This window comes from Panthera onca, chromosome C2, assembly GCF_046562875.1.
Source record: "Panthera onca isolate mPanOnc1 chromosome C2, mPanOnc1 haplotype 2, whole genome shotgun sequence".
NCBI classification, from domain to species: Eukaryota; Metazoa; Chordata; class Mammalia; order Carnivora; family Felidae; genus Panthera; species Panthera onca.
Window position 1 is genome coordinate 22,673,292 of NC_138347.1, and position 18,874 is coordinate 22,692,165.

At 32.4% G+C, this 18,874-nt stretch overlaps 1 protein-coding gene across 1 annotated transcript in view; it reads right to left on the bottom strand.

The window, feature by feature from the left end:
* Positions 1-2,183: 2,183 nt before the first annotated feature.
* NCAM2 (neural cell adhesion molecule 2) overlaps positions 2,184-18,874 on the bottom strand; it is a 531,010-nt gene continuing 514,319 nt past the window's right edge. The window contains exons 17-18 of the mRNA XM_078452862.2: positions 9,721-9,840; positions 2,184-6,877 (exon numbers count right to left, since the gene is read on the bottom strand). Coding sequence (XP_078308988.2) covers positions 6,766-6,877; positions 9,721-9,840 — 232 coding nt within the window. The 3' untranslated portion in view covers positions 2,184-6,765. The remainder of the gene's footprint in view (positions 6,878-9,720; positions 9,841-18,874) is intronic.

The following is an 18,874-nucleotide window of genomic DNA, read 5'->3' on the forward strand; positions in this document are numbered from 1 at the left end:
GAGGTGAAAGAAGAGACGTTGATATGAACTGAATCATCAGGTGAATCTTTTGTTTTCTCCAAATACTAAGATATGTGAATACTGGAAACCTCTGCCTTTATAGCCTGCTGCATTAATAAAAAGACAGAGTAAATTAAATTTTGAGCAAATTTAATATTATTCTAGTACAATAGTATAGTTGCCTCCCCTAGTCCCCCACAAAAAATTCTGTCTGAGAAAGGTAAGTTAAGTTATCCAGGAAAGTTAAAATACCCAAATGTGTGTATTTTGTTTTAGAAAACAAAGTTATGCCAAGGACACATACATATATGAGACACTTCACATAAAATAGAAAATATTATTTATGATTTGAGAACATTCTAAGTTGTACGTTGAAAATTCATTCAGAAAAGTTAATGCAATTGAGAGAGAAATTTAAAGTGCTGACTCCATATATGACATGAATCTTAGGAGCATGTATTCATTACCTATATTACAAATAAAAAGAATTATAGTAGGCAATGGCTTATGTTAGAAAGAAATAAAAGAAATTCTCTAAAATACTAACAAAGTTACATGATCCATTTTTATCATATATCAGAGACTTCATTTTGGCCTCTTTCTCATGGTATGTTTTGTATTTTATTATCATTGTTCTTTTAATTAAATATAGGGTACTGACAGAGCAAGCACAATATCCACCTATTTAATATTTTTTTTCACTCTTGACCACGTATTTAATGTTATTTTTATTCTATATGTGTATGTACTTCGTGATATTTGTATGGCTGATATTAAAAATTGCTCCCTTGTGAAAACTTGATATTTACTTTTTTTTTTCATTTAAGAATAAGTTGAACTTTACACTGATTAAAAAAATGAAAACACCTTGTATAAGCATGTGAGGAATGGTTAGCTTTATTCTTTTATAACTCATGAAATCCTACAAGTAGATAATCTATATAATAATGGGAAATAAAATTCCCCATGAACTAGAAGTTATTAACTTCTAGATTGTCACTCGAAATGTGTCTCCAACCCACTGAACCTCTAATTTCTGTGTGCATCAGAATCACCAGAAAGTCTTGTTAAAACATAAACTCCCATAGTCCTTTCCAGATTCTTCTGATTTAGGACGTGTGTAGTGGGGTCCAGAAACTTACATTTATTTCTAGCAAATTCCCAGGTGCTGCTGATGTTGCTGGTCTGGGGATCAGACTTTGAGAACCACTGTTACCGACTGTTTATTACCAAAAGATTGGGACTCAGGGTAAGGCAAAGTGGCAGAAAGCATTCTCTTTTCTTTTCAAATATATAGAGATAGGTTTGGAATTTTTTATTTTAAATGAAAATATTTGTCAAGTCATAAGCTCACTCACTGCAGAGATATTATTCAAAATAAACATAAATGCAACACTTTATTAAAGTAAAAGTATCTTTACTATTAATATACAAATGGTGAAGAGTGACAATTTTGATATACTGTAAGCCATACTTTCAATGTCTCTCATAAATACAAAACTTCAACATTTGCAGTATAATTTTTACAGTTTAGACATATATATACAGCATTTCATAGGGACATACCATATTGAAATAATAATAAAACTTTGTGGTAGCTAACTTAAGAGTATAGAATTTGAATGGATCTATATGTTAAAGAAAATAAAAGTATGTTTTAATGAATACTGAACACGCATAGAATTCATATGCCAAAAAAAAAAAAAAAAACAAGGTTATTTAACCTTTATTTCTAAGAAGTTCACATATTCCTAAGAGAGTTCAGAGCAAAAATGCTAAACCATGAACATTCCTTTAAGAACTGGAACAAATATATTTGCGCTTAACAGTACCATTTATTGTATATAATGCATATGGTTCTCGAAAAAAATCCTATCTGCAAAATTGAGTCTTAGGTTCTGTCTATGTTAACTTCTTCTCCTCTGGATTTCAGTACATTTTCTGTTCGCATCAGTATAACTGGCCTCAATTTTTACCTAATCAGCGTTCCTAGTCCCTGGTCCAGCACTTCTCCCACTGATGTCCTTCCTATCTCAAACGTAGAAGTTCAGTTTGCCTTTCTGGATTCTCAGTCTTTGTTCCTCTATTCTCCTATCCCTGGCTGTGATTTGAAGTGCTCCGAGTCATTTGCTTAATTTTTTTTTTTCCAAGGAGGGCTAAAACCAGATGCTACTTTTAATGTGTTTTCTGTGTTTTCATTTTAGAAAAAAAAGTGGCAATATTAAATTTCTATAACCAGTTTTTTTTATGCATAATTATGAACATTATGTGGGCCAACCTGAAAATTATATAAAAAAAGTAAAGTGGTGTTACCAAGCTAAGGTATTTAAGTTATTGATAAAATTCTATAGAGAATAATGAGCTATTTTTTTTAAGAATATAAAATGTGTTATCAAATTAATATTAAGGATTATATATAATACAAAAGTCTACGAGGGGAAATAATTAATCTATTAGCATTCTTGTATAATGTTGTTAAACAGCTGCATCCACATGACTAAATGCAATTTTTAAAAAAGGGAGAGGAAGGACCTGGAAATTATATTTATTCAGCAAGTACTATATCTAGGCTCTTGTAAGTTTCCCATTTACACATATAATTGTTTCATCTCAGAATGTGATTAAACCCATGAATAGAATACTTTCTTGAAAGATTTCCATTTTTGGATTGAAGTACTTCATTTCCGTGACCTTCCACAGTTTAATTTTAGCATACTAATACTTCCAAATGCAATTTCAGTGTAAGAGACAATGTAATAATGCTTCGAAGAATGAGTTAGAAAATGAGAACCTTTCCTCTCTAAAGACAAATAATGCAAAAAAATCATTTTAAAAATATCGTCATGTACTCATAAAGTTTGTCAAGTAAGCACTCTTGATATGATTGTGAGAAAGAACTCCACAATCGATTGTGAGCAATTGAAATTGAGCATTCACATTATTCTTCAAGAAAAAGACCATTGTAACTTTAATAAGTAATTGTAATATGCTATTCCTATATTTCTCAAATTAAGAAATGGAGAGTATTCTATCATTTCAGTTGTAGATATTTTTATCAGTGATTATCTTATCATCAACAATAAAGGATGATCTATGATCCTCAAATAAATCATCAGGATAAATACATCAGGATAATGTAGACCCAAGTAACACTAAAATAATTTATCCTATCTTAAAAAGTCATCTGTTGTCTTTGTCTAACAAGCGGTAAAACACAATTTTAACAATATCTGGAACGTATTTATTACTTAGAACAACAGTACAGACAAAATGAAATATATTTAGTGTGCATCAAAAGAATTGTCATGAATGGAAATAAGTTACACACTATAATTTTTATATTTAGATATTTTACTCAAGTAAAGTGATTTGAATTGAGCTTCTTGATTAAATGTAAATAAGACAGTACAATTTCAGTGTCACAGATATGAGCAAAATATATCAATAAAGATTGCAGTTTTTTTTTTTTTAATAAAGCTGAATGTCATGCTAATCCAAAGGCACAAATATATCTTAATTATTTAAATAAGAAGCATAAAATAAAGGTATGATTATAAAGTTACAATTAATTGTTGGCACTCAAATAAATAATTTGATCAATAAAATCCTATTTATATAAATGTTTAAATCAAAGACTAAGATTCATGTAAACTTTACTGGATCAAATAACCTTTGAAAAATGCTTTTATAGGTATTAATATTAAATATTAAGGGAAATTTTGAGAAACATTACATTAATGTTAGACATTAGCATCAATAAAATGGCAATAAGTCAACCCACAAAAATAATAAATAAATCTTTAGAAATCACAATGCTTAAATTCTTTTGAAGATCCTTGTAAAATGTGTCGACACATCAGTTTGTGCCAGTTAAAAGACAAAACGCGTCCAAAATATTACTGTTCCTTCTTACATGTTGCTGAATATAGATTGTCATTGCCTAATTGCACCTAAGCAACCTATCAAGAAATACCAATATTTTCAGTGATGTTTTTCTTCTTTGTTTAAAGTAGAATAGAATATTTAACCCTACTTTTATTCAGTCAACTCCTTTGACATTTTATACATTTAAGAGTACTCTCAGACAGTAAAAATAACATTTATACAGTTATATGGTATGTTTAATCTAGAATAAGAATGAAAAATAAGAACAGATTATTTCAGTTCTACTCATATTTTACAATTTACTACAAGCATCGCTTATTTGGAAACTTTTACAAATAGATTAAGTTGGAGCATTCCATTGAAATGTTAATTTTTTTTTTTTTTTTTTTTTTTTTTTTAAATCACAGTATTGCCTTGCTCCTGCATGGCATAGATTTCAAGGACAAGAGATAAGGACCACTCAGACAATTGAAACAGTGCACTTGAAACAATCTGTCTACAATTAGTTTCAAATTATCTGCTAACTTCAGATCATTATTCCACATTAGTGGCAAGAAATTTAACAGCATATATATGTATATGTATATATATATTTATATAAAAGAAATATTTAAGTAAACTGCTTTACATGGAAAGTCCATAGAAATGAGAGAAACAGAACTTTCAGATTGAGGAAACACAAAAATATTTGTTCTTTATTATGATTTCTCTGCTCTTGAAGTAGCACAAATATAATAATAGTAAACATGCTAAACTGGTTTCCCAGGTTTTCTAATTCTTTCACCATTATTAGTTTAAAACCATGTAGCCCTACCCAGGAAAAATTAGCGTTCATGGCTATTGCTTCATGGACACTTTACTAAGCCCCTTTACTTTGCACAAACAAATTCAAGTATTTTGACTAGTGATAGCACATTGGTACAAAAGGGGGGAAAACCGTCAAATAAAGCAAATAGGTGATCAAACATAACTTAAATAACAACAGTCAAATCCATCAAAAGACCAGTTGGATAACTTCTACTCAAATTCCTAGGTAGGCCCAGGAATTCCTTTTCTTCAAAATATGCCAGAAAAAAAAAAATAGCTAGGAGAGTTTCCTGCACTATAATCCTGTGAATTATGCTAAGGACACTGGAGATTTAGTGCACGAACATGCAGATGGGCACGATCTGCCCTGCTGATAACTAAAGTTTTGTAAAATTAGTTGTCTTTCCTTGCCTGACAGTTTCAAACACTTTGTAAATAGAAGTGTCCATGGGTAGCATTAATATTACATCTAATATTCATCAAATTATCTTTATAGAGAGACATGCTAAGCAAGTTGCTCCTCACTGTGGAAACTTTCCTCCAATGTTCTATTGGTACGCATTCCCCAACCAGCCAGGATCTGAGTCATAATACCACCTGAAATACTAAAGATTAAGAATGTAACGGGGCCCAAAGAAACCTTTTGCTCTCTAGGGTAAGAAATAATTTAAAACCTGCTCCCAACTGGTATGTATATTTATAACCAACCATAAATACATTTATTTTACCTCCCATATAAGTGAAAATCATGTTTCAGGCTTTTACCTCTGGGAGTTTGCATAGCTTGGAAGTTAATAAGTATTTATTCTGGTATAGGCCTTAACAAGTCATGTTAGAAACACTGTGTTGAATAGCCAAGGAATTTCTCCAACCAAAGTTGCTTATCAAAACCTTAAAATGGCTTCTAGCTACAACATCCGAAAGAAAAACAGTGACAATTCAGTCGGTTATCACTGACACTTTTGTGGAATGTTTAAATGTTAATTTCTTCTTAATTTAACCACTAAGGATTTTAATTTCTGTTTGCCAATTACATTTAATGACTGACCTATAACATTCGCAAAATAAAGTTTTAAACAAAGATTATTTAAAATCATGGTCAAAAAAATGTATCTGAGTTTAAAGTATTTGAACACTAAAGACTAATTTTTTTGATAAAATTATTTAAAAAGCAAAAGATAATCACAGATTTATAAATATATCAAGACAACATTGATATTGTTACCATTTCAATTTACTTTATTTGAAGCTGAGGGCAGAAATCAATATTATTTTCACTTGCAATACATTTATTGTTTTGTGTAATCCATAGTGAGTGATTATGGCATATATAAAGAGATAGAGATTTACGGAATCCTTCTAATCTAATTATACACACAAATATTCTTTCAGATGGGTAACAATTTTAATCTGGCACTTTAGTCTATCAAAAATGAACATTGAAATAGCACTGTAATTATAACTTAAAAAGAAATTTCCAAAGTTTCTCTCAATTTTTAATATCTGCTAAAGATAACTGGCTCCTTCAAGCCCAAGTTCCCTGAAATTCTCCTGATAAAAAGTGTAACCTTTATTAACTGCTTTCATCTTAAACTGAAATCCACTTTAATAATCTATTTGCCCAAGATAAGATTAAAAACATGCAGGGCTTTCTTACACATTTAGCTCACAAAGATTTTGTTTTCTTTCGTGTTTTTTTTTTTTTTTTTTTCTTAAACCCCTATGTGTTGGAGAGGTTGTTGGATGAAATATATAGTTCTTAAGAAACAGAGCACTTCAGCTGTATAACAAATTGCAGTACTTGAATCACAGAATTAAATTGATACCCAGGAGGTGGTGCCAGTCAGGTCTCTATATTGAAATTCATAAAAAAATAAACAACAACAATAACAACGACAACAACAAAAGGTAATGGACCATGGGCAGGAATATTTCATCATATGTATATGTGTACAAGCTATTCCAAGCTAGAAGTTTCCCAAGAAATTAAGGTCAATGGAATAGTTTTGGTCATAGGGTCACTGCAATCCAAATGCTCTTTGTAGTGTTGTTTAAGCCTCTGTAATCTCGGTGTTATGCTTTACTGTCATCTTCTTTTGATTGGATGATGTCGTTAGAAACCTTAATTTCTATAGTTTCTGGATTTAAGACTTCTTTTCCATTTTCTTCTTTCAAAGGCAATTTTCTGGAAGAAAATAGAAAAATAATAAACTTCATTTTCTAAGGCAATTTATGTGGTATTTCTTAATATTTAAGTTACTGTTTTACAGAAGGAAATATTGACAATTATTAGAATGGAAAAAAAGAAAGATTTGTTCTAGTAATAGCAAATTGATAGAAAAATAAGTAAATAATTAGACAATATTGTCTATTTTAAAGATCTGACATACTGCAGAGTGATGAATGAAACAATATACTTGTGGATTTAGATGTACCAAAACTTTCACCATAGGGTGGCTTAGATTTGGTAATCACTTTTTGATATGAAAAATATAATTGTTTGGAATCTCAAAAAGCCAATAATCTTATATGTCAACTAGATGAATTACTAGTACCTAAATCGGGTTTTTCGTTTTTGTTTTTTGTAGATAAAAGCAATGAATAGTCGCTGCCATATTGTTACATCTAAACTTCAAAAGCTGGGTGAATGAGCTCTATTCTTTGGAACTTATGAAAGTAAATATATTTCAGCATTTTCTCACTTTTCTACAGTTACTGCATATGTTTTCTTTAATTGGTCTCTTTCCACTATTATTTTTTGTATTATTTCTGTATCATCTATGAGCATATTTTTGAGAGTTGTTTTCAATTATAACCTATGAAGCAAAACAACCTTTATTTCTTAATATTAAGACAGTTTCACAAATCTTACAGTGATGACAATTATGTAAGATTTACAGTTTTTTCTACCAGTCTTGAGCTGGTTTACTATTATGCCTTGTGTATATAACTTTGGGGGTCAAATTCCCTCCCTTGACAAAATATTTTTTCTACAACAACAAAAATTCAAATTTGGTTCTATACTTAACGTCGCCATTTTGTGGGGTAGTGAACGTTACTATACTAGTTTCTCTGGGATTTACTTATAATTTCTTTTCTATTTTTGAAGGAGAAGAGCAAGCCATTGTATTCTGAAGATCAAAGCTATTATGTGAAAACTAACCGATCAAAAGTAAGTCACAGGTAAAAACTACTACGGCTCACTGCTGAGAATGAAATAGCTTCTACTTTGTACCCACGAGGGCAGGCTCTTCTATGTGTATTATAAATAGTGCTATTACCTTTCTCACCTTCTCCCATTCCCAAGTACTGCACACATTGACAACAGAAGATAAAAACGATGGGTCACTTCTAGCAGCGAAACAGAGAAATTTAGAGCGTGGATGGTTAGCATAATGCTTAACCTATCTCTTACTTAAAGAACTACCTATGAAGTTTGTAATTGACCAGTGTTTTCGACTAATTCTTGGACGATGAATATCTGTGTATCTAATTTTTCACTACTTACGTTTCTGTTAAATTGTTTTTATTAGATTATAGTTAATTCTATTATTTTTATATTGAGTATTTCTTTTCAATAATTGAGGACTGGAGTAGTTCTTAAAACATCTTTTTTTGTTTTGTTTTTGTTTTATTTTTGCAAAACATACCCCTGTCACGTGTAAGATAATTCTTAGCTGGAATTTTTTTTTTGAAGTTTAAAGATTTTCTTTCTTTCTTTCTTTCTTTCTTTCTTTCTTTCTTTCTTAAGATTTTATTTAAATTCAAGTTAGTTAATGTATAGTGTAGTCTTGGTTTCAGGAGAAGAATATAGTGATTTATCGCTTACAGTGTTTTATAACACTGTAAGTCCTTAACATTTGTTGGCTAGTTTCCACACACACCAATCTCTCATTGAATGTGCTCACTAATAGATAGAAATTTGTTTTGTTGTGTAGTATTTTGCTTCATTTGAAATACATCTGATTTCTGATGGGGAAACCTATAGTACCCACCACATAAAAGCTGCCTCTACAAGAGTAAACTTCAATATAGAAGGTAATAATCTCTAAATGCAGTCACTGACATGACCTGAGGATTTATACTGAAATTTTAGCAGCAGAGTAGTGCTTTGTACTTCTCTAAATTGTAATTATTTCAGCCCCTTGAGAGTAGATAGGAGGGATTTCTGAAACAAGTTATTTTCTTCACCTGTGACAACACTCATCTTCAGATTTAGGATGAGAAGCCTAAATCAAATTTCTCTGCAAGGGAATGTTTGCTGCTAAACAAAAAGGGATCCTTAAAAAAACAAAAACAAAAACAAACAAAAAAAAACCAAAAATAAAAAAAATAAAATTTAAAAGTCATTTTAATGAGCCGTATTTAAAGAATAATGTGATAGCCCTGCTTTTGTTAGTATCCAATAGATTCCATAGAATACTATTATCACTGCTTAATAATGCCTTTGGCTTTAATCATTTTAACTTTCATGTGCCTGAACATCATCTTTGCACATGTTCATCATCTTTGAATTGAAATATCTGCTATGGCTATAACGGAACTCTGATAGGTGTAGAAAGAAGTAAATAATATAATCTTGAATGGAGAGCAAGCACCATTTCCTATATAGACATTAAAATGATAGACAATATAACACTATTTAGTCCTCTTCCTAACGAATAATCTTTCTTTTTAAAGTAGACTTTTGTATATTTCACACTATTAATTTTTATTTTAAATTAAAAATGCATTTGAAAGTATTACTTTCTTAAAGAGTAACATAAGTGTAAGAAAATCCATCTCTAAAACCTTCCAGCTTTTTGACATTTTTACATCAAATTATAACTGTATGTTTGAACAGTAGATTTTCTCTAGCATCCATACAAAATTTTTATGTGGAATGTCTCGGTAGAAAATGGATTTTTAATATTCACATGTATTTTCTTTGAAAGAGAAATACTTTTCCACAAATGATATTATTGTAAATATATGCTACCATTTTACAAATATTTATCAAAAAATAATTAAGCATTTGAAGCTACATACTCAGGTTCTGTTAATGGTGTGGTTTCATTTGGCTCATTTACTGGGCTCCCATCCTCATGGTTAGTAATTCTTTCATCCTCTGTTCTCATCTCCACTATTGGTTCTTTTGATCCATCTTTCCTAGAAAAATAACCAAACAAAAAACCTTACCCAAATAATGAAAAAATAGATGCTTTATGAAACATAGTTTAGAATCTCCACTAATCCCTTCCTCAAATCCAGCATGCTCATATTAAGAATACTAGGGGGTCCTTGGGTGGTTCATTTGGTTGAGAATAGGACTTTGGCTCATGTCATGATCTCATAGTTCATGGGATCGAGCCCCACTTGGGGCTTTGCCCTGACAGTGTGGAGCCTGCTTGGGATTCTGTCTCTCTGTCTCTCTTTGCCCCTCCCCTACACTCTCTCTCTCTCTCTCTCCCTCCCTCCCACTTGTGCCTTCTCTCTAAAAAATAAACATTAAACACATTTTTAAAAAAAGAAAAAGGGGCACCTGGGTGGTTTAGTGGATTGGGCCTCTGACTTTGGCTCAGGTCATGATCTCGTGGTTCATGGGTTCAAGTCCCATGACAGGCTTTGTGCTGACAGTTCAGAGTCTGGAGCCTGCTTCAGATTTTGTGTGTCTCTCTCTATCTCTCTGCCTTCCCCCACTTGTGCTTTCTCACTCTCTCTCTCAATAATAAATATTAAAAACAAAAGAATATCCCTAAGAATTTTTTCATTTAAATTCATCATGTAATTTTCACTCAGAAAAAAGTAGAAAGAAGAAATTCCATTTTGTCTAGATGCTTTTTCTCATCAAAACTGTTATACAAAAGTCCAAATTTTGAATGTGATTGTGCAGTTTATTTAGAGAAATAAATTAAAAAAACATTTTTAAATAAAATTATGACATGAAGTAGCTTTTTCCCCTAACTAGCCATATGTTTTAATTTTTTATTTGAAATATAGCATCAGCAATATTGCTTTTATATTAAAATTTGGAAGATAAAATTTATATATTTTGTTGTTTTAAATGTTGTTTTTGATGTTTTCATTTGTAATTTCAAATCCATGCCAACTTTATTGGATTTTTAAAATAAGAGAGTAAGTGTAATTGTTCATAATTGTGAAAAGTATAAAGTTTGTTGCAAAGTCTCATACCTCAAAATATGAACAAAAAAACAAGGAAGGCATTCAGTGATGATAAAGAGTAAAATGAGATGTAAAGATTAGAAATGATGCATTCATAATATAGATTATCATGATGGAGCACATCCAAAAGCAAAAATAAAAACAAAAAAACAAAACAAAATGTCAGGAAAGAGATAGCGGTCTTCTACCCAGGGACATGGTCTCACCACACAATCCTGCAACTGTACTCTAACATCTTTACCCAAATGAATTGAAAATCTAGGCCCACACAGAAATCTGCACATAAATGTTTATAGAAGTTTTATAAATGGGAACCAATGAAGATGTCTCTCAAGAGTGAATGGATAAACAAACTGTGGTATATCTGTACATTTAGATATTATTAAGCAATAAAGAGAAATGAAATATCAAGCCCCAAAGACATGGAGGAAGTTTAAATACATATTGCTAAGCAAAATAAACCAATCTGAAAAAGGCTATCTATTGTGTAACCCCAATTACATAATATTTGGGAAAAAAGCAGTTACAGAGAAAACAAAAAGATCAACGGTTGTCAGGGGTTCAAGGTGAGGGAGGGATATAATGTGGAACTCTGGATACGTTAAATCTATTTAATACTGTAATGGCAGATATATGACGTTAAAATCAGTTAAGAATCAAGTAAACTAGGAGTACACACAAAACAAAGCAAACAACAAAACCCCAACAATGGCACGAATATTTAACAGACCTCACACGTGCTGACACTTGAACAGGAAGTATTAAGAATGATAAAACACTTTTGATCACGTGGCACATTTGATATCACTCCTCTCTCAGTATGTAGGTCTCTCACATACGTACACATCAAAATCCGAAGAGTGGAATTCAGTAAAAATAGAAGAAGATCTAGAACTCTATCGGCTAGTGTTAATAGTGAAGAATTCTTTATAAGTCTAAAATACAAATGCATGGGAGAACTGGTGATTCAGACACGTTCAGCAACATTTTCCGAGTAAGGGCTCGACCTAAACAAGACCTACGTAATAGTAAAGATGATTAAGAGCCCACCACCATTAAATTTTAGTCTTATGTTGTTCTGTTTGCTGGTGTTGTTATTCTTCGATTGATCCTTTTAAAAAATTCTTCATGAGTGGTGCCTGGATGGCTTGGTCCGTTAATCATTCAACTCTTGGTTTCGGCTCAGGTCATGATCCCACATTTCTTGGGTTTGAGGCCCGCATCAGGCTCTGTACTGACACCTGGAGCCTGCTCAGGATTCTCCCTCTCCCCCTCTCTCTCTACCCTCCACCACTGGAGCATGCTTTCTCTCCTTCTCTCAAAATATTAATTAAACTTTACCAAAAATTAAAAAATAAAAAAATTCTTCATGGCACCAATGCTTTTGATGACACAGAGGATGATACTCTGAAAAAATGTGGTCATTGATGATTCTGAGCAAAAAGTGATTCGAAAGGCTGGCTTTTATTTTTAATTATATTAACAATAGGTGAAGATATATGGGTTTCGATGAAATAGAAAAGAGTGAATGTGACTTTAATTATATCTTCCCTATCGAAAATACTATGTAAACAAACAACTTCAAACTAGAAATAAAATAAACACTACTAAAAGGAAATTAAATAGCAATGAGAAATGGTGAGTTGTCTTAAAAATCCTTATTTTTGTTTTTTATATATATATTCTTTTCTTGAGAGAGAGAGAGAGAAAGAGAGAGAGAGAGAGAGAGAGAGAGAAAGAGAGAGAAAGCACCAGTGGGGGAGGGACAGAGAGAGAGGGAGACGGAGGCTCAGAAGCAGGCTCCAGGATCTGAGCTGTCAGCAAAGAGACCAATGAGGGGCTCAAACCCACAAGTTGCAACATCATGACCTGAGTGAAGTCAGACACTTAACCGACTGAGCCACCCAGGTGCCCCTTTATTTTTATTTCAATGATCTTTAAAATGTTTAACTAGCTAGCCTATTCATATAGAATTCTACAAAAGGATATAGAGAGAAAAGTACACCTCCCCACCATTCCTTGTTTACCGGATATTTAGTTCCCTATCAAAGAGACAATCACTGTTACGTTTTTATTTTTTTTTATTTATTTTTATTTTTTTTAACGTTTATTTATTTTTGAGACAGAGAGAGATAGAGCATGAACAGGGGAGGAGCAGAGAGAGAGGGAGACACAGAATCTGAAACAGGCTCCAGGCTCTGAGCTGTCAACACAGAGCCCGACACCGGGCTTGAACTCACAGACCGTGAGATCATGACCTGAGCCGAAGTCGGACGCTTAACCGACCAAGCCACCCAGGCGCCCCACACTGTTACGTTTTTAAATATTGCTTTCCAGAGACATCCCTTCTATACATATACTAGCATATATGCGTAAAAAAGCAGGTAGTTATTTTCACACAAATGGTACATAAGAATTGAATACAATTTGCCTTTTCTTTTTTTTTTTTCTTTTTAGAGAGAAAGAGCAAGTGGTGGAGAGGGGCAGAGTGAGAGAGAATCTTAAGCAGGCTCCTCACTGAGCGCAGAGTCCAATGTGGGGCTTGATCCTATGACCCTGGGATCACGATCTGAGCCAAAATCAAGAGTTGGCCGCTCAACCGACTGAGCCACCTACGCGCCCCTAATTTTGCCTTTTTGTTTAGTGTGACACTAGACATTAGTGTGAGCTTATAAAAGAACAGTTAGAGTTGCCTCTTTCTTTTTCATAGTGTATATTATGCCAGTGTGTATATGCACCACCATATATTTGGCCAGTGTCCAACTGACTGACATTTAGGTTATTTCCAATATTTTCTATTACAATAAATACTGTAAGGAGTATAAAGTGCATCTTTTACTTACCCTTAGGTGAAAATATCTGAAGCACACATAACTTACATGAGTCTAATTCCTATCGTATATAAATTATTTTTAATTTGACTTGAAGTGATACCAGAAGGATGACTTATATTTACCTTAGAATTATAAAAAGTGGCAAGGCAATATTTTGTTTGAATTGGCATAAAAGTATATGCCACAATTTATAGACAATTTCACAATGTATAGACTGATAAAAAATGAATACACTCCAGCCATGTGTCTAGAACTGATTATTAAGCAGAAAATGACAAGCACAGCAGAGTAGTTAAGACATGTTCCCTGGAGCCAAACTGATAGCTCTAACTCACTGCACAAGCTTTTCCGTGTCCTGTTGTTTGTACAGTAAAACGGAGACACCAAACTAATTTCTTCGGAGTGTTTAAAATGGGGCCTATATGCAGCACTTAATTAATAACCGTCTTCATTATCCTGGGAGAGCAAGTAGGATTTATGTTGGGAATACATTACTAACACTTGTAACTTCAACAGATTAAAGGAAAACAAAATGAAAATATCTCCAAGCACATCAAGAAAGAAATATTTTATAAAAATTCATCAGTTCTTGAATAAAAATGGAATGATTCATATAACTAATGGAATCATAAGCAAAACCCAAATTTTGGGATACACTGGGAAAAATACTTGCAACCAATACAACATCAAATACAAATCAAAAAATTATATAATTAAAAAATAATTGAGAGGTGCCTGGGTGGCTCAGTCAATTAAGCACCCTCTCTTGATTTTGGCTGAGGTTGTGATCTCCTTGTTCGAGGGTTCAGGCCCAGCGTTGGGCTCTGCATTGAGAATGTGGAGCCTGTTTGGGATTCCAGCTCTCCCCCTCTCTGTCTACCCCTCCCTCCTCCTCTCTCTCTCTTAAAATAAATAAATACACTTAAAAATTTTTTTAAGTAAAAGTTAAATCACTCCGCGAAAAAATAAACGACTCCATGAAAATGTGTAAAGAACATGAATAACAAATTCCCATAAGAAATAAGTTGACCAAAGCAAAATTAAGTAAGCTCAGCCTAACTTGGATCAGAAAAAAAAAAATGCATATTTTAAATGGTATCTTTCACTTATTATATTGACAAAAATAAAAAATTGATAATATTTAATATTTGAGAAGCTGTAGAGAAATATATATTATTTCAATATATGTTATTTATCTCAATATATAAAATATATATTATTTATATATAGATTATATATCTCAAAATATATATTATTTATCTCAATAAAAATCAAGAGTACGAATTGGTATAGACTTTTGTGGGTAGTTTGCCAATATTTTTAAGTTTTTAAATTTTTTTTTTTAACGTTTATTTATTTTTGAGACAGAGAGAAACAGAGCATGAACAGGGGAGGGACAGAGAGAGAGGGAAACACAGAATCGGAAGCAGGCTCCAGGCTCTGAGCTGTCAGCCCAGAGCCCGACATATTTTTCAGTTTTGATCTACATCTCATATCTAGGAGTTAGTGTACATTTATAAGATTTATGTGAAAGTTAACTTCAAAACAGTATATTATACTTCAACATTATAAAATATTGAAAGTTTCGTGTAAATTGCTGTGAAAGAAAAGTGGGTAAATGCATTATGGTATCTGATACTATGGAATATTACCTATAAATAAAAAGAATGAGTCAGGAAATTTACATGCTGAAAAAGGTACATTATTGAAGCTGCATTGCTATGTGAGGAAACACTGCAATAATAGATATACACATAAACATATGAATGTGTACATATCAGTGTGTGTATACAAGTCAGATGTAATTTTTACCTTTACTTCCTATAGATACAGTATTTATTTCCTCCAGCTTCTTTGAGGATTTTTTCTTTATCTTTCAATTTCTGTAGTTTGAAAATTATATGACTAGGTACAGTTGTTTTTGTTTTGTTTTGTTTTGTTTTGTTTTGTTTTGTTTTGTTTTGTTTGGGGTATTTGCCCTCCTTGATGTTCTCTGAGTTTCCTGCACCTGTGGTTTCATGCCACGTATTAATTTGGAGAAGTTCTCAGTCATTAATGTTTCAGATATTTCTGTTCCTTCCTCTTCTGGTATTTCTATTATACATATGTTTCACCTTTTGTAGTTGTCCCATAGTCCTTAGATTTTTTTTTCAGTCTTTCTTCTGTTCTGTTTTTTTTTTTTTAATTTATTATTTATTTTAGGTTTTTTGTTTTGTTTTGTTTTGTTTTTGGTATTTTCTATTAAGATCTTCTCAAAGCTCAGAGATTCTTTTTTCAGCCATGTCTAGTCTACTAATCTATTCCTCATTTCTATTAGGATGTTTTTGATCTCTGGCATATTTTTTTGGATTATTTTTTAGAAATTCCATCTTTCTACTTGCATGGCCCATCTCTTCTTTCATGCTGTCCTATAGTGCTCTCACCATATTAATCATATATTTCAAAACAAGTGTTGGTCTGATAATTCCAACATCCCTGCTTTCTCTGAATCTGGCCTGATGCTAGCTCGCCTCTTCAAAAATGATTTTTGCCTCGAGTTTTTTCTTGATACTGGGGCATGATGTACTACTCAGAAGAAACTGCTAAACACAGGTCTCCACTAATGTGATGGTAAAGTGGGATGTGGAGAGGGGGCATTTTATGTCTCAGTCATTTAGTAAGTCTGTACCCCTGGGCTGCCCTTCACAATGACTTCTTGGATTTCCCCCCCATTAAGAGGGTCAGGATGGTAGAAGTGAACTGAGTTAGGTATTTCTCTTTTCTCATGTGGCAATAAAGGGGATGGATTTGGGTATTTCTCTTTCTGCCCATTGAGAAGCCATTTCCACACATATAGTCTCTCTCTATCTCTGTCTCTGTCTCTGTCTGTCTCTTTCTCTCTCACACACACACATACACACACGCGCACACACACACACACACACTTTGGCTAGTTCTTTTACAACCTGCTCAGGTATTTCTGACCAGGAAAATTCTTTCTGTTTTTTTTTCTTACATAGCATATATAACAGAAATTATTTCCTCATTTATTTGATTGTTTCTTCATTGAAATGTGTTTCCCAACAGAGTTAAAAGCTAGATGATGGAAGGGACTAGTTTGCTTTTCCTCACAGTTGCATCTCTGGGCCTTTGAATAGTGCCTGATTATGTAGGTATTGAATAAATATTTATTAGTATAAATTAATGCTTGGGTAAACAAGAGTAGAAGTACTGTTTGATAAAATAAAAATCATTCACCATTTTACTAGATAAATAATGAGAATGAAAGATAAATGTAAGTTTAATTTAAATTTATAAGAGGCGAACAAAGGAATATTCTAGAACTTTACATGAATGTCATTCTGTATGACATTGACTTTAATTTTTCTTTTCTGCAACTTGATAATCTTTAAAAAAGAACACCCTGTGTAACTAACATATTTTGTAATACATCTGCACAGTCTTATAATTGTGATAACATAAAAGTGCTAGTCTAAGAATGCTTTGGATCACGTTTAGGGGTCAGTAGGGAGCCAATCCATCCAATCAGTTATATTCTATTTGTCATCATGATTTTGTATAATATTTATAATATTTAATAAAGTATTGACAGATTTGTACAACAAATTTTTGAATAGGCATCGAAAACTCTTTTCCCAAGGCAGAGGAAATGGTGATATTAAAAGTTATGATGGATAACAAGGATGGAATGAACCCTGTGTTTTCGTCTTCCCAAATCTTTAAGGTTAATTAAACTCAGCAGGATTTACAAACAGAAGTGTTGATGGAAAAAATACCAATTAATGGAGTGAAATAAAAATAAATACCAGAATTTGAATGTACCTCATTGTTTTGCACCTGGTCACCAATATTTCTCCAGTTAATTAAGATAAAAACATGATTTCTCTCTTTCTTTCACTCTAAAGACAAATCAGTCAATAGTAGTTGACTCTATCTCAGCTACATCTAAATTCTGTACATTTTAATATGCCTGTAGTACTACGACCTTGGTCCAAAAGACTATAATTTTGTATGTGTGGTATTCCAAGACCCTCCCACTCAGTCTTTCCAGTTCTAACTCTTTCCTCTGCACCACCAACCTTTGAGAAATTCATTCTTCACAAGTAAAGTAACCTTTAAAAACTTTCAGGAGCTTTCTATTAAAAGAAATAACAATGTTCCTTATTTTGACTGAAGATTTAATATTTTGGTACCTAGATAATTCTCCAGCCTGACATTCGCACCAGACCCTCTTGGCCTCACACCACTCATGTTCATTTGGACTTTAACATTGTAAGATTATTCCTGTTTCAACGACTTTTGTATTAATTGTTCCACCTTCTAGAATGTTCCCTTCCCCTGCAAGACCTTTCATGACCCTATCTGTAGTCACTCCTTTTTGCCACTCCTTTTTTCTTTCTTGTTTTTTTTTTTTTTTAGTGCTTAGTGCTTATTTTTAGTGCTTATTATTACTAGACACTTTATTTTTTAGTTAGTACTTATTATCTGTCTTGGTAAATCAGAACAAGAGTTTCATGTGAATACAAATCGTATTTGCTTTGGTCACCATTTTATTGCTAGGTTGTACAAATACCTTGTATTTATCCAGTACATATTTGCTCAATGGGTCACCAAGAACGAAGATGTATAAAATTCAGCTTTGACTTATGTGTGTGTGTATACATGTGTGATATGTATATATGTATAATTATGTTATATAGCACATTGTTTTCTCAATATGTGAAAAATAAACTAAAGTTTGGTATATATTTATTTAGTTAATAAGACAATGTAGAAGCACAGCAAGGTAGAAAAATATGTTCTAATAAGGAAAGTGAGAGATACTGGATAGTGAATAGATCCCACTATGTTTACTCTGACATACATTAATATCCCATTCAAGTCTGAAGTAGAGCCTGACTTCTGTTTGTCCTTTGTTGTGTTCTGTTTCCAACAAGTAAGCAGGTGGCATTTTGATTGTGAAATGAATCTAATGTTTTTGAAATGAAAATGTAGGCTATCTAATTTAGCATCCCATGAAGGGAAAATATCCCTTAAAAGGTATCCATAAGAAATGGTCATAGACAAATTGTTTAGTAGGATTGAAACAGGTGTGGAGATAAAAAGCAAAAACAATGCAGCCATGCAGAGTGGATTCTCCTATATTGCTAAGCCTAGAAATTAATGCATGATCATACTTGCCTCAA